Below are 17,407 nucleotides of genomic sequence, written 5' to 3'. Positions count from 1 at the left end.
GTGCTATTTACATGTGAAAAATGTATGCCATAGGCGGCATTTGCTATAGGCCTATTGTTGACCTTTTTTGTTGGTGACACTTTGATACCTTGATAATATGCGGCTGTTTAATGGGTGAATCCACAGTTGAGGGGTGGGCCTGGAGAAATGTAAGAACTCTCAGATTAATAGACAGAGCTATGGATGCAAGGACTAACCATCCATATCATCAAAATGATTGTTTTAACCATGGTATGAGGCTATACAGTGTTTGTTTACAAACATTGGAGAAAAAACAAGCTTATATTTTGGGTTCTCATGTGGTGTGACAGTCGAACTAAGCTCATGAGGCATTTATAAGTTATATTCTTCAAGAATCAATGGATATATACTGTGGCAAGAAAAAGTGTGTGAACCCTTTGGAATTAACTGGATTTCTGCATAGATTGGTCATCAAATTTGACCTGATCTTCATCTAAGTCACAACATAAACAAACAGTGTGCTTAAACTAATAACACAAATTATTGTATTTTTCTTGTCTATATTGAATACATCATTTAAACATTCACAGTGTAGGTTGGGAAAAGTATGTGAACCCCTAGGCTAATGACTTCTCCAAAAGCTAATTGGACTCAGGAGTCAACTAACCTGGAGTCCAATCAATGAGACGAGATTGGAGATGTTGGTTAGAGCTGCCTTGCCCTATAAAAAACACTCACAGAATTTGAGTTTGCCTGATGTGAACCATGCTTCGAACAAAAGATATCCCAGAAGACAAATAAGATTAAGAATTGTTGACTTGTATACAGCTGGAAAGGGTTACAAAAGTATCTCTAAAAGCCTTGATGTTCATCAGTCCACGGTAGGACAAATTGTCTATAAATGGAGAAAGTTCAGCACTGTTGCTACTCTCCCTAGGAGTGGCCGTCCTGCAAAGATGACTGCAAGAGCACAGCGCAGAATGCTCAATGAGGTTAAGAAGAATCCTAGTGTCAACTAAAGACTTACAGAAATCTCTGGAACATGCTAACATCTCTGTTGACGAGTCTACGATACGTAAAACCCTAAACAAGAATGTTGTTCATGGGAGGACACCACGGAAGAAGCCACTGCTGTCCAAAAAAAACATTGCTGCACATCTGAAGTTTGCGAAAGTGCACCTGGATGTTCCAGGCAAAATATTCTGTGGACGGATAAAACTACAGTTGAGTTGTTTGGAAGGAACACACAACACAATGTGTGGAGGAAAAAAAGGCACAGCACACCAACATCAAAACCTCATCCCAACTGTAAAGTATGGTGGAGGGAGCATCATGGTTTGGGGCTGCTTCTCTGCCTCAGGGCCTAGACAGCTTGCTATCATCGACAGAAAAATGAATTCCCAAGTTTATCAAGACATTTTGCAGGAGAATGTTAGGCTATCTGTCCGCCAATTGAAGCTCAACAGAAGTTAGGTGACGCAACAGGACAACAACCCAAAACACAGAAGTAAATCAACAATATAATGGCTTCAACAGAAGAAAATACGCCTTCTGGAGTGGCCCAGTCAGAGTCCTGACCTCAACCCGATTGAGATGCTGTGGCATGACCTCAAGAGAGCAGTTCACACCAGACATCACAAGAATATTGCTGAACTGAAACAGTTTTGTAAAGAGGAATGGTCCAAAATTCCTCCTGACCGTTGTGCAGGTCTGATCCGCAACTACAGAAAACGTTTGGTTGAGGTTATTGCTGCCAAAGGAGGGTGAACCAGTTATTAAATCCAAGGGTTCACATACTTTTCCCACCCTGCACTGTGAATGTTTACACGGTGTGTTCAATAAAGACATGAAAACATATAGTTGTTTGTGTGTTATTAGTTTAAGCAGACTGTGTTTGTCTATTGTTGTGACCTAGATGAAGATCAGACTCCATTTATGCAGAAATCCAGGTATTTCCAAAGGGTTCACACTTTTTCTTGCCACTGTATATAATGTTTTATTATAATGAATTAGATTGAACAATAAAAGCCCCACTTTTATTCCATAGGCTGGGATCCGCACTATGCAGCTGTTGCAAGAGCACATTTTTCACTGGCTGTCCACTGGTTGCAAAAACAATGATTGATAGGCAGCTTAGACTTCTTGGGTTCACATACACATTTAGATTTGTGTACAGCCATCCACAACAATCGCAATCCGTAAGGCGCAAATAGCTAAATGAGAGAGCAGCAGTGTGATTCACATCAATGCACTATGTATATATCAATAATAAGTGATATCAGTATCGCACGGAGACTACACCACAGCATTGTAAGACATAGCTTGGACTGTAGCCTACAAAAGCCTACTCCTGCTCTTTTCCCGCGATCCATCAAACACATTTGGTGTGTCATCATAATGGTCTCTGACTTGTGGTCAGACTCACTCAGGTGGAACAAACTTAAACTTGCGCCTTTTTTCAATGCTGATTTGAATGTCATTGAGAAAACAGAGAAGTGTCTAATATTTTTTTCCCCGCAAACATACTTTCTGAATTTAAAAGTAATCCTAATATAGGTTTTTCAAAAGTATCTGTAATCTGATTACAATATTTTAGCTGCTAATGTAAAGGATTAAAGTTACAGTTTTTTTTGTAATTCATTACATGTAACCGATTAGATGCAATCTGTTACTCCCCAACCCTGGCGGTGTTGCATTGGCTTTCCTCATGTCATTGTGGTAGCTATAGCTGTAGCTAACGGTTTTCATTTTGAAATAGCTATAGCTACACTACATGACCAAAAGTATGTGGATACCTGCTCGTCAAACAATCTCATACCAAAATGTGCATTTGGGCAGGTGGCGTTCTCCTTGCATTCGACAAACCCAGATTTGTCCGTCGGACTGCCGGATGGTGAAGCATGAATCATCACACCGAGAGCACTTTTCCACTGCTCCAGAGTCCAACTCGATTTTATACACCTGTCAGCAACGGGTGTGGCTGAAATAGCCAAATCCACTAATTTGAAGGGGTGTCCAGATGCTTTTGTATATATAGTGTAGTTAGCTGTGAGTTGAGCTAGCTACGTGGTGAGTTGAGCTAGCTACGTGGAGACTTGTTTGTGACAAATTTCAAACTCAAAACCATTACATTGACACTTGATACTCACTAAAATAATACAAAAGGACAGAACTGGTTTTGAAATTTCATCACTTTAAAACATAGCATTTTGTAAATCCAGTGTATTGACTGATATATAACAACAATTAGCATTAGCCACTGGTGTCTCAATAACCTAGCCCATCTGGTAAATGGGCAATGCTTTATTTTACAGTACTGCTGGTAAGATGTGGTAAAAAAAAAAATAGGACTTTTGGCGCATAATAAAACAAAGATTAGCATTAGCCTAGCAGTCGGCCTAGCGTCATTAGCGTCTCACCTTTTTGTTCTGCTTTAAGCTGCTCCTCCAGCTGGAAGTCGTTCTGCCGGTTGCCCAGCACGAAGGCCAGGAAGGAGAGGATGAGGGCGTCCATGATGCCAACGATAGCCAGCATGTAGGCCCAGCGCACCGAACAGTTCCCCAGCGTGTACTTCCCCGTCTCCTCGCCACACATGTCTCGCACCACTTCCGAGTCCCAGCCATCCGGAAAGATCATACAGCCCAGGATCAAACACACGGCTATGGGAGAGAGAGCAGGGGGGGGAGAGAGGTGAGCCCTAGCTATAAGAGGTGCATGTCGACTACCACACAACAGAGTCATCTATAATCAGGTTGAAAGACCACACTTCCACTGTATGGTTTAGCGTATTCGCTTGAGACAGGATGAAGTGTATAGTTTCAGGGGAGAGGGTTAAGGAGATAGTACAAAGTGTACCGTTTGGGGTGGGGTTGTATGGGAAGTGTCATGGGGAGGGCTGAAGAGGTAGATTGGGGGGGTGGTATAGGGGGGGGTGAACAAATGGGAACAGTGTTGTGTTGGTAGGGGTACTATAGGTAGGATAGGTGAGATTTAGGCAAGGAAAACAGGTTTTTGGAGTAAGGAAAGGGAACAAAAGAAGGAGACATGAAGAGAAAAAAAAGGAAGGAGAAAAAAAGTATATAATTGCTCAATTTCACACTGCATCGTAAGTCAACCCTCATTGCCATTGGAACTGCTTCGCAAGCATCCCTCTCTGTCCTGCTCTTGCACTCGACCAAGGCTGAGCCAAAGAAAGAGGGAGATGGGGAGCGAGAGAAATAGGGAGAGAGAAAATACTAATAAAGATAGCAGAAAGAGGAACAGAGCGTTATTGTTGCCGACAATCGTATTCATCTTCAGCAAAGAACCAGTGGAGTCAGTGGAGAACACTGACACTGCACTGCAGCTGAGCCCAAGGAAAAGACCCCGGCTAAAGAGCTGCGAGTGTCTGTCGACAACCACACCACACAGTCATCTATAATGAGGTTGAAAGACCACACTGCCATTGCACTGCCACTGTAAGTTCCCCGCTCAAGGCAGGGTCCATTTATATATGGATTCCTGCGGCCAAAGGGATCAACTTGAAGCGGAGATACACTGCTGCACTTGCATTGTTTGTGGAAGGCATCATTCGCACTGTATCAGTGTCTTCTTCCAATGTCGCTCGCAACAAGTGAACTCTGACTAACACTGTACATATTACCTGCAACGATACAAGCGAAGACAGAAGTCGCGTAATGTCGTACGCCGCCATATAACATACAACCTGATGTAGTATGTTACATTACTGAAAAAAGGTCAAATAAAATACAATATTCTCTCTGCACTATGTATCGTGATTGCACTAGGAACAGGCCTAAACTATGGCTTATACTTACAGATAAAGATACACACATACACATTATCGTCTTTCAGAACCAATATAAAAAAACAACAACAAGTGTCTCCAGACAGTAGTGTCGTTCATCTGCAGTATACAACAGGAGGAAAAGGAAAGTAAATGGATCACTTTAACTTTTTTAAGAGGAGCAGGGGGACAGGTTGTTTCCTGTCAGCGGCAAAGACCAATGAGCGCTGATCTACACCGTGAAGGTAGGACATGCTTTGATCCACCACTGTCACAAACACACACACACACACACACACACACACACACACACACACACACACACACACACACACACACACACACACACACACACACAGCCGAGGAGAAGAAGAAGAAGCTTTATGAATTATTCATCATGAAGGGAGGGGATGGAGGGAGAATGCCGGAGTGAAATAAAGCCTCAAAAGGAGTAAGAGAGAGGGAGGATGAAGAAATGGAAGGAAAGGATGAAGACGGTCCGAAAGGAGAAAGACAATGCGTCGAAGAACTGAAAAGAGAGGGAAAATTTGTGAGAAAAATAAGAGGGAAGGAGATTTAGTGTACCTCCATGGTAACACTGTGTCTTATGGGCATATGTCCTCTTTTTCTGGAGCACGACTTACAACTGTTCATCCATCACATAACAGGGAGGACAGTCCCTCGTCCACCGCTGCTCTCTTGTAGACACGCACACACCACACTTACAAATAAACACATGAATAAATCATGTGTGAAAAAAAAAAACTGTGGTTTTCAGACACAAGTTAATTCACCTGTTTTTCATGTGTTCTGCTATCAATAAGTTTTGCTTTAAAAATCATTATTTTTGTTGGCAATACTAAGAATTTTGTTCTCGAATTCAGAAGTTTTGCTTGATGGCAAAAAAGACTCGCTCATTACAGGATTGCGAAATATAACACCACTATGACTCTATTAAAAGGTGTTTGGTGACAATCCTTAATTGAAACATTAACAAAGTGCCTCCCCACAGTTTCAGTAAAAGGCTGACGGATGGGGTTGGAGAAATTCAACCACTCTCAAATCCATAGATTATGTTTGGATGCAAGGACTGAAAATCCATTAAATCAAAATGAAAGTTTTAACCATGTTTTTAGGCTATAAATTGATTGTTTACATTTACTTTGTTTAAAAACATTGGAGTAAAACAAGCTCATACACTGAGCAAAATATAAATGCAACATGCAACAATATCAAAGATTACATACAGTTGAAGCAGGAAGTTTACATACACCTTAGCCAAATACAATTAAACTCAGATTTTCACAATTCCTGACACTTAATCAGAGTAAAAATTCCCTGTCTTTGGTCAGTTAGGATCACCACTTTATTTTAAGAATGTGAAATGTCAGAATAATAGTAGAGAGAATGATTTATTTCAGCTTTTATTTCTTTCATCACATTCCCAGTGGGTCAGAAGTTTACATACACTAAATTAGTATTTGGTAGCATTGCCTTTAAATTGTTTAACTTGGGTCAAATGTTTTGGGAATCCTACCACAAGCTTCCCACAATAAGTTGGGTGAATTTTGGCCCATTCCTCCTGACAGAGCTGGTGTAACTGAGTCAGGTTTGTAGGCCTCCTTGCTCGCACACACTTTTTCAGTTCTGCCCACAAATTTGCTATAGGATTGAGGTCAGGGCTTTGTGATGGCCACTCCAATACCTTGACTTTGTTGTCCTTAAGCCATTTTGCCACAACTTTGGAAGTAAGCTTGGGGTCATTGTCCATTTGGAAGACCCATTTGCGACCAAGCTTTAACTTCCTGACTGATGTCTTGAGATGTTGCTTCAATATATCTATTTTGTGAAGTGCATCAGTCCATCCTGCAGCAAAGCATCCCCACAACATGATGCTGCCACCCCTGTGCTTCACGGTTGGGATGATATTCTTCGGCTTGCAAGCTTCCCACTTTTTCCTCCAAACATAATGATGGTCATTATGGCCAACAGTTCTATTTTTGTTTCATCAGGCCAGAGGACATTTCTCCAAAAAGTACGATCTTTGTCCCCATGTGCAGTTTTGGAGCAGTGGCTTCTTCCTTGCTGAGCGGCCTTTCAGGCTATGTCAATATAGGACTCGTTTTACTGTGGATATAGATAGTTTTGTACCTGCTTCCTCCAGCATCTTCACAAGGTCCTTTGCTGTTGTTCTGGGATTGATTTGCACTTTTCACACCAAAGTACGTTAATCTCTAGGAGAGAGAACGCGTCTCCTTCCTGAGCGATATGACGGCTGCGTGGTCCCATGGTGTTTATACTTGCGTACTACTGTTTGTACAGATGAACGTGGTACCTTCAGGCATTTGGAAATTGCTCCCAAGGATGAACTAGACTTGTGGAGGTCTACAAGTTTTTTTTCTGAGGTCTTGGGTGTTTTCTTTTGATTTTTCCATGATGTCAAGTAAAGAGACACTGACTTTGAAGGTAGGGCTTGAAATACATCCACAGGTACACCTCCAATTGACTCAAATTATGTCAATTAGCCTATCAGAAGCTTCTAAAGCCATGACAATTTTCGGGAATTTTCCAAGCTGTTTAAAGGCACAGTCAACTTAGTGTATGTAAACTTCTAACCCACTGGAATTGTGATACAGTGAATTATAAGTGAAATAATCTGTAAACAATTGTTGGAAAAATGACTTGTGTCATGCACAAAGTAGATGTTCTAACCGACTTGCCAAAACTATAGTTTGTTAACAAGAAAAGTGTGGAGTGGTTGAATAATTAGTTTTAATGACTCCAACCTAAGTGTATGTAAACTTCTGACTTCAACTGTATAAGGAAATCATTCAACTGAAATAAATTAATTAGGCCCTAATCTATGGATTTCACATGACTGGGAATACAGATATGCATCTGTTGGTCACAGATACCTTAAACTGACAGTTGTGGCTGCTTTGTGTGATGTATTGTTGACTCTACCTTCTTGCCCTTTGTGCTGTGGTCTGTGCACAATAATGTTTGTACCATGTTTTGTGCTGCTACCATTGTGTTGCTACAATGTTGTTTTTTTGTTATGTTGTGATGCTACCATGCTGTGTTGTCATGTGTTGCTGCCTTGCTATATTGTTGTCTTAGGTCTCTCTTTATGTGGTGTTGTGTTGTCTCTCTTGTTGTGATGTGTGTTTTGTCCTATATTTATATTGTATTTATTTTTATTTTTAATCCCAGGCCCCCGTCCCCGCAGGAGGCATTTTGCCTTTTGGTAGGATGTCATTGTAAATAAGAATTTGTTCTTAACTGACTTGCCTAGTTAAATAAATAAATAAAAAAGGTAGGGGCATGGATCAGAAAACCAGTATCTGCTGTGACCACCATTTGCCTCATGCAGCGCGACACATCTCCTTTGCATAGAGTTGATCAGCTGTTGATTAGGGCTGTGGAATGTTGTTCCACTCCTCTTCAATTGCTGTGCGAAGTTGCTGGATATTATATTTACTGTCGTAAATGTTGGTCCAGAGCATCCCAAACATGCTCTACGGGTGACATGTCTGGTGAGTATGCAGGCCATGGAAGAACTTGGACATTTTCAACTTCCAGGAATTGTGTACAGATCCTTGTGACATGAGGTCATGCATTATCATGCTTAAACACGAGGAGATGGCTGCGGATGAATGGCACGACAATGGGCCTCAGGATCTCATCACGGTATTTCTGTGCATTCAAATTGCAATCGATAAAATTAAATTGTGTTCATTTTCAGTAGCTTATGCCTGCCCATACCATAACCTCACCGCCACCATGGGGCACTCTGTTCACAACGTTGGCACAACCTTCTCCATCGATGGTGAGCATTTGCCCATTTTAGTCGGTTACGACTGGCGTCAGGTCAAGACCCTAGTAAGGACAGGATGCACGCAACTGAGCTTACCGGAGAAATTCTTCAATTGTGCAAACCCACAGTTTAATCAGCTTTCCGAGGGGCTGATCTCAGACGATCCCACAGGTGAAGAAGCCGGATGTGGAGGTCCTGGGGTGGCATGGTTACACGTGGTCCGCGGTACTGCCAATTCTCTAAAATATGTTGGAGGCAGCTTATGGTAAAGAAATGAACATTCAATTATCTGGCAACAGCTCTGGTAGACATTCCTGCAGTCTGCATGCCAATTGCACACTCCTTCTAAACTTGAAACATCTGTGGTAATGTGTTGTGTGACAAAAGTGCCTATTTTAGAGTGGACTTTTATTGTCCCCAGCACAAGGTGCACCTATGTAACGACCATGTTGTTTAATCAGCTTCTTGATATACCACACCTGTCAGGTGGATGGAATATCTTGGAAAAGGAGAAATGCTCACAAACAGGGATGAAAACAGATTTGTACACAGAATGAGAGAAATAAGCTTTTTGTGTGTATGGAGAATTTCGGGGGTACACTACATGACCAAAAGTATGTGGACACCTGCTCATCGAACATCTCATTCCAAAATCATGGGCATCAATATGGAGTTGGTCCCCCTTTGCTGCTATAACGGCCTCCACTCTTCTGGGAAGGCTTTCCACTAGAGTTTGGAACATTGCTGTGGGGACTTGCTTCCATTCAGCCACAAGAGCATTAGTGAGGAAAGGGCCTTCCCCAAACTGTTGCCACAAAGTTGGAAGCACAGAATTGTCTACAAATGTCATTGTATGCTGTAGCGTTAAGATTACCCTTCACTGGAACTAAGGGGCCTAGCCCGAACCATGAAAAACAGCCCCAGACCATTATTCCTCCGCCACCAAACTTTGTAGTTGACACTATGGATTGGGGCAGGTAGTGTTCTCCTGGCATCCGCAAAACCCAGATTCGTCCGTCGGACTGCCAGATGGTGTAGCGTGATTCATCACTACAGAGAATGCATTTCCACTGCTCCAGAGTCCAATGGCGGTGAGCTTTACACCACTCCAGCCCACGCTTGGCATTGTGCATGGTGATCTTAGGCTTTTCATGAAGCCATTTCATGAAGCTCCCCACGATCAGTTGTTGTGCTGACGTTGCTTCCAGAGGCAGTTTGGAACTCGGTAGTGAGAGTTGCGATTTTTTTGCACACTACAAACTTCAGCACTCGGAGGTCCCGTTCTGTGAGCTTGTGTGGCCTACTACTTCGCGGCCTAGCCGTTGTTGCTCCTAGACTTTTCCTAGTCACTGAGCTCTTCAGTAAAAAATGTAATAGCCGAATCCACTCATTTGAAGGGGTGTCCACATATTTTTGTATACATAATGTATTTTATTTCAGCTCATGAAATATGGGGATCAACACTTTACATGTTACGTTTATATTGTTGTTCAGTATATTTGGGATTCTGATGGGGTATGACAGTTGAACTAAGCTCATTTATACATTATATTCTTCAAGAATCATTGGGTTCATTTAATTAATTTATAAGTCCAAAAATGTATGTAGCAAATAAGGACTGAAAACCGCAAATTTCACGTGAAACTGCAATTCACATGTGAGGTGAAAATGTTAATCACGTGTAAAAAGGTGACGTTAACATGTGAACTCTAAATGTAATACATGTGAAAATAGGGTTTCACGTTAAATTTAAGCTCAACATGTGAAAATGGCTATTTCACATGTGAAACTGCAAATTGGACATGCAACGCACTCGCGCACACACAAACACACGAACACAATCCTGGCCTTTGAAATCAGTCAACAAAGTCTAATCATTAAACACTCGATATACAGTGCCTTCAGAAAGTATTTAGACCCCTTGACTTTTTCCACATTTTGTTACGTTACAGCCTTATTCTAAAATGTATTAAATAAAACATTTTCCTCAGCAATCTATACACAATACCCCATAATGACAAAGAGAAAACAGGTTTTCATAATTTTTTGCTAATTCATTAATAATTAAAAACAGAAATACCTTATTTACATAAGTATTCAGACCCTTTGCTAAGAGACTTAAAATTGAGCTCAGGTGGGGATGTTTTTCAGCAGCAGGGACTGGGAGACTAGTCAGGATCGAGGGAAAGATGAACGGATCAAAGTACAGAGATCCTTGATGAAAACCTCAGGACGCTCAGGACATCAGACTGGGGGCGAAGGTTCACCTTCCAACAAGACAACGACCCTAAGCACACAGCCAAAACAACACAGGAGTGGCTTCGGGACAAGTCTTTGAATGTCCTTCAGTGGCCCAGCCAGATGCCGGACTTGAACCCAAATGAACATCTCTGGAAAGACCTGAGAATAGCTGTGCAGCAACGCTCCACATCCAACCTGACAGAGCTTGAGAGGATCTGCAGAGAAGAATGGGAGAAGCTCCTCAAATACAGGTGTGCCAAGCTTTTAGTGTCATACCCGAGAAGACTCAAGGCTGTAATCGCTGCCAAAGGTGCTTCAACAAAGCCCTGTGTAAAGGGTCTGAATACTCATGTAAATGTGATATTTCACAAATTTCTAAAAACCTGTTTTTGCTTTGTAATTATGGGGTATTGTGTGTAGATTGATGAGGGAGAAAAACAATTTAATCAATTTTAGAATAAGGCTGTAACGTAACAAAATGTGGGAAAAAGTCAAGGAGTCTGAATACTTTACATTGTACAAAAGCAAACACCTTGCCAGTTTTATTGCTGGTCTTATTACAATTTTAATGACTGCACTCGAATTAAAACCATCGTCGGGGAACCATGTAGTGTTGCCATAGTGCACAGCAACAGCGGGTTGGATCCTCACGCACTACCCATCATGCCCTGGGGCGGCACTTTCTCTCTCTCCCTCACTCTCTCTTTCTACCTCCTTCTTTCTCTCTCGCTGCACTAACCACAAAAGATTCCACTTTGGCGAGCACAAATAAAAGGGTATTTCAGTGTACTGTAGACTAATAATTGATAACAACCCATATCCTTGGGATTCAGGGATAACCTTTTCGACGAGCGTGTGCATCGAGATAGGAAGAGCACTATTAACCTTCTATTACTTCATTAGATGACACAGAAAACTGAATGTTGCCAACAACGACCATGAAGAAAAATGTGCACATATTATACAGTAACGACAACATATTCTGTATGTACTATACATACCAGTATGCTCTCAATATATATATGTATATTTATATATATATATATACATTACCAGTCAAACATTTGGACACACCTACTCATTCAAGTTTTTTTCTTTATTTTTTACTATTTTCCACATTGTAGAATAATAGTGAATACATCAGTGAAAATAACACATGGAATCATGTAGTAACCAAAAAAGTTTTAAACAAATCAAAATATATTTTACATTTTAGATTCTTCAAATAGCCACCCTTTGCCTTGATGACAGCTTTGCACACTCTTGGCATTCTCTCAACCAGCTTCACCTGGAATGCTTTTCCAACAGTCTTGAAGGAGTTTCGACATATGCTGAGCACTTGTCGGCTGCTTTTCCTTCACTCTGCAGTCCTACTCACCCCAAACCATCTCAACTTGGTTGAGGTAGGGTGATTGTGGAGGCCAGGTCTTCTGATGCAGCACTCCATCACTCTCCTTCTTGGTCAAATATCCCTTACACAGCCTGGAGGTGTGTTGGGTCATTGTCCTGTTGAAAAACAAATGATAGTCCCACTAAGCACAAACCAGATGGGATGCCGTATCGCTGCAGAATGCTGTGGTAGCCATGCTGGTTAAGTGTGCCTTAAATTCTAAATAAATCCTTGACAGTGTCACTAACAAAGCACCCCGACACCATCACACCTCCTCCTCCATGCTTCACGGTGGGAAACACACATGCATAGATCCTCTGTTCACCTACTCTGAATGGAGGTTGGAACCAAAAATCTCACATTTGAATGCTTCAGACCAAAGGATACATTTCCACCGGTCTATGTCCATTGCTCATGTTTCTTTGCCCAAGCAAGTCTCTTCTTATTTTTGGTGTCCTTTAGTTGTTGTTTCTTAGCAGAAATATGACCATGAAGGCTTGATTTACGCAGTCTCCTCTGAACAGTTGATGTTGAGATGTGTCTATTACTTGAACTCTGTGAAGAATTTATTTGGGCTGCTATCTGAAATTATCCTCTGCAGCAGAGGTAGGGTCTTCCTTTCCTGTGGCGACCTCATGAGAGCCAGTTTCATCATAGCGCTTGATTGTTTTTGCGACTGCACTTGAAGAAACTTTCAAAGTTCTTGAAATTTTCCGGATTGACTGACCTTCATGTCTTAAAGTAATGATGGACTGTCATTTGTCTTTGCTTATTTGAGCTGTTCTTGCCATAATATGGACTTGGTCTTTTACCAAATAGTGCTATCTTCTGTATACCACCCATACCTTGTCACAACACAACTGATTGGCTCAAACGCATTAAGAAAGAATGCAATTCCACATATTAACTTTTAACAAGGCACACCTGTTAATTGAAATGCTTTCCAGGTGATTACCTCATGAAGCTGGTTGAGAGAATGCCAAGATTGTGCAAAGCTGTCATCAAGGCAAAGGGTGGCTACTTTGAAGAATCTCAAATATATGATTCCATATGTGTTATTTCATAGTTTTAATGTCTTCACTATTATTCTACTAACTAGAAAATAAAAACAATAAAGAAAAACCCTGGAATGAGTAGGTGTGTCCAAACCTTTGACTGGTACTGTGTACCAGAAAGTATTTCGACCCCGTTACGTTACAGCCTTATTCTAAAATGTATTAAATTGTTTTTTCCCTCATCAATCTATACACAATATCCCGTAATGACTAAGCAAAAACAGGTATAGAAATTTTTGCAAATGTATTAAAAATAAAAACTGGAAATATCACATTTACATAAGTATTCAGACCCTTTACTTTACTTTGTTGAAGCATCCTTGGCGTGTTCTTGGGTATGACGCTACAAGCTTGGCACAACTGTATTTGGGGAGTTTCTCCCATTCTTTTCTGCAGATCCTCTTCAAGCTCTGTCGGTTGGATGGTGAGCATTGCTGCACAGCTATTTTCAGGTTTCTCCAGAGATGTTCGATCGGGTCCAGGCTCTGTCTAGGCCACTCAAGGACATTCAGAGACTTGTCCTCCTCCTGCATTGTCTTGGCTGTGTGCTAAGGGTCATTGTCTTGTTGGAAGGGGAACCTGAGCGCTCTGGAGCAGGTTTTCATTAAGGATCTCTCTGTACTTTGCTCCGTTCATCTTTCCCTCGATCCTGACTATTCTCCCCAGTCCCTGCCGCTGAAAAACATCCCCACAGCATGATGCTGCCACCACCATGCTTCACCGTAGAGATGGTGCTAGGTTTCTTCCAGATGTGACACTTGGCATTCAGGCCGAAGAGTTCAATCTTTATTTCATCAGACCAGATAATCTTGTTTCTCATGGTCTGAGAGTCCTTTAGGAGCCGTTTGGCAAACTCCAAGCGCGCTGTCATGTGCCTTTTGTTGAGTATTGGCTTCTGTCTGGCCACTCTACCGTAAAGGCCTGATTGGTGGAGGGCTGCAGATATGTCCTTCTGGAAGTTTCTCCCATCTCCACAGAGAAACTCTGGAGCTCTGTCAGAGTAACCATCTGGTTCTTGGTCACATCCCTGACCAAGGCCATTCTCCCCCGATTGCTCAGTTTGGCCGGGCGGCCAGCTCTTGGTGGTTCCAAACATCTTCCATTTAAGAATGATGGAGGCCACTCTGTTCTTGAGGACCCAAGGATCTGTGCCTTGACACAACCCTGTCTCGGAGCTCTACGGACAATTCCTTCGAACTCATGGCTTGGTTTTTGCTCTGACATGCACGGACAGAGCAAAAACCTTATATAGACAGGTTTCTGCCTTTCCAAATCATGTCCAATCAATTGAATTTACCACAGGTGGACTCCAATCAAGTTCTAGAAACATCAAGGATGATCAATGGAAACAGGATGCTCAGTTTAGAGTCTCATAGCAAATGGTCTGAATACTTACAGTGAGGGAAAAAAGTATTTGATCCCCTGCTGATTTTGTACGTTTGCCCACTGACAAAGAAATTATCAGTCTATAATTTTAATGGTAGGTTTATTTGAACAGTGAGAGACAGAATATCAACAAAAAAATCCAGAAAAACGCATGTCAAAAATGTTATGAATTGATTTGCATTTTAATGAGGGAAATAAGTATTTGACCCCTCTGCAAAACATGACTTAGTACTTGGTGGCAAAACCCTTGTTGGCAATCACAGAGGTCAGACGTTTCTTGTAGTTGGCCACCAGGTTTGCACACATCTCAGGAGGGATTTTGTCCCACTCCTCTTTGCAGATCTTCTTCAAGTCATTAAGGTTTCGAGGCTGACGTTTGGCAACTCGAACCTTCAGCTCCCTCCACAGATTTTCTATGGGATTAAGGTCTGGAGACTGGCTAGGCCACTCCAGGACCTTAATGTGCTTCTTCTTGAGCCACTCCTTTGTTGCCTTGGCCGTATGTTTTGGGTCATTGTCATGCTGGAATACCCATCCACGACCCATTTTCAATACCCTGGCTGAGGGAAGGAGGTTTTCACCCAAGATTTGACGGTACATGGCCCCGTCCATCGTCCCTTTGATGCGGTGAAGTTGTCCTGTCCCTTTAGCAGGAAAACACCCCCAAAGCATAATGTTTCCACCTCCATGTTTGACGGTGGGGATGGTTTCTTGGGGTCATAGGCAGCATTCCTCCTCCTCCAAACACGGCAAGTTGGGTTGATGCCAAAGAACTCCATTTTGGTCTCATCTGACCACAACACGTTCAACCAGTTGTCCTCTGAATCATTCAGATGTTCATTGGCAAACTTCAGACGGGCATGTATATGTGCTTTCTTGAGCAGGGGGACCTTGCGGGCGCTGCAGGATTTCAGTCCTTCACGGCATAGTGTGTTACCAATTGTTTTCTTGATGACTATGGTCCCAGCTGCCTTGAGATCATTGACAAGATCCTCCTGTGTAGTTCTGGGCTGATTCCTCACCGTTCTCATGATCATTGCAACTCCACGAGGTGAGATCTTGCATGGAGCCCCAGGCTGAGGGAGATTGACAGTTCTTTTGTGTTTCTTCCATTTGCGAATAATCACAGAAACTGTTGTCAGCTTCTCAACAAGCTGCTTGGCGATGGTCTTGTAGCCCATTCCAGCCTTGTGTAGGTCTACAATCTTGTCCCTGACATCCTTGGAGAGCTCTTTGGTCTTGGCCATGGTGGAGAGTTTGGAATCTGATTGATTGATTGCTTCTGTGGACAGGTATCTTTTATACAGGTAAGAAACTGAGATTAGGAGCACTCCCTTTAAGAGTGTGCTCCTAATCTCCGTTCCTTACCTGTATGAAAGACACCTGGGAGCCAGAAATCTTTTTGATTGAGAAGGGGTCAAATACTTATTTCCCTCATTAAAATGCAAATCAATTTATAACATTTTTGACATGCATTTTTCTGGATATTTTTGTTGTTATTCTGTCTCTCACTGTTCAAATAAACCTACCATTAAAATTATAGACTGATAATTTCTTTGTCAGTGGGCAAACGTACAAAATCAGCAGGGGATCAAATACTTTTTTCCCTCACTGTATGTAAATAAGGTACACTGCTCAAAGAAATAAAGGGAACACTAAAATAACACATCCTAGATCTGAATGAATGAAATATTCTTATTAAATACTTTTTTCTTTACATAGTTGAATGTGCTGACAACAAAATCACACAAAAATTATCAATGGAAATCAAATTTATCAACCCATGGAGGTCTGGATTTGGAGTCACACTCAAAATTAAAACCACACTACAGGCTGATCCAACTTTGATGTAATGTCCTTAAAACAAGTCAAAATGAGGCTCAGTAGTGTGTGTGGCCTCCACATGCCTGTATGACCTCCCTACAACGCCTGGGCATGCTCCTGATGAGGTGGCGGATGGTCTCCTGAGGGATCTCCTCCCAGACCTGGACTAAAGCATCCGCCAACTCCTGGACAGTCTGTGGTGCAACGTGGCGTTGGTGGATGGAGCGAGACATGTCCCAGATGTGCTCAATTGGATTCAGGTCTGGGGAACGGGCGGGCCAGTCCATAGCATCAATGCCTTCCTCTTGCAGGAACTGCTGACACACTCCAGCCACATGAGGTCTAGCATTGTCTTGCATTAGGAGGAACCCAGGGCCAACCGCACCAGCATATGGTCTCACAAGGCGTCTGAGGATCTCATCTCGGTACCTAATGGCAGTCAGGCTACCTCTGGCGAGCCCATGTAGGCCTGTGCGGCCCCCCAAAGAAATGCCACCCCACACCATGACTGACCCACCGCCAAACCGGTCATGCTGGAGGATGTTGCATGCAGCAGAACGTTCTCCACGGCGTCTCCAGACTGTCACGTCTGTCACATGTGCTCAGTGTGAACCTGCTTTCATCTGTGAAGAGCACAGGGCGCCAGTGGCAAATTTGCCAATCTTGGTGTTCTCTGGCAAATGCCAAACTTCCTGCACGGTGTTGGGCTGTAAGCACAACCCCCACCTGTGGACGTCGGGCCCTCATACCACCCTCATTGAGTCTGTTTCTGACCGTTTGAGCAGACACATGCACATTTGTGGCCTGCTGGAGGTCATTTTGCAGGGCTCTGGCAGTGCTCCTCCTTGCACAAAGGCGGAGGTAGCGGTCCTGCTGCTGGGTTGTTGCCCTCCTACGGCCTCCTCCACGTCTCCTGATGTACTGGCCTGTCTCCTGGTAGCGCCTCC

General features: G+C 42.6%; 1 protein-coding gene across 1 annotated transcript in view; it reads right to left on the bottom strand.

Moving 5' to 3' along the window:
- Positions 1-17,407, bottom strand: part of LOC139564991 (LHFPL tetraspan subfamily member 4 protein-like) — an 84,610-nt gene that overhangs the window by 21,563 nt on the left and 45,640 nt on the right. Inside the window, exon 2 of the mRNA XM_071384967.1 lies at positions 3,381-3,620. Within this exon, the coding sequence (XP_071241068.1) occupies positions 3,381-3,620 (240 nt within the window). The remainder of the gene's footprint in view (positions 1-3,380; positions 3,621-17,407) is intronic.

This window comes from Salvelinus alpinus, chromosome 2 (assembly GCF_045679555.1).
Source record: "Salvelinus alpinus chromosome 2, SLU_Salpinus.1, whole genome shotgun sequence".
NCBI classification, from domain to species: domain Eukaryota; kingdom Metazoa; phylum Chordata; class Actinopteri; order Salmoniformes; family Salmonidae; genus Salvelinus; species Salvelinus alpinus.
The sequence above is the reverse complement of the archived record's forward strand: the minus strand, read 5'-3'. Positions and strand labels throughout refer to the sequence as shown.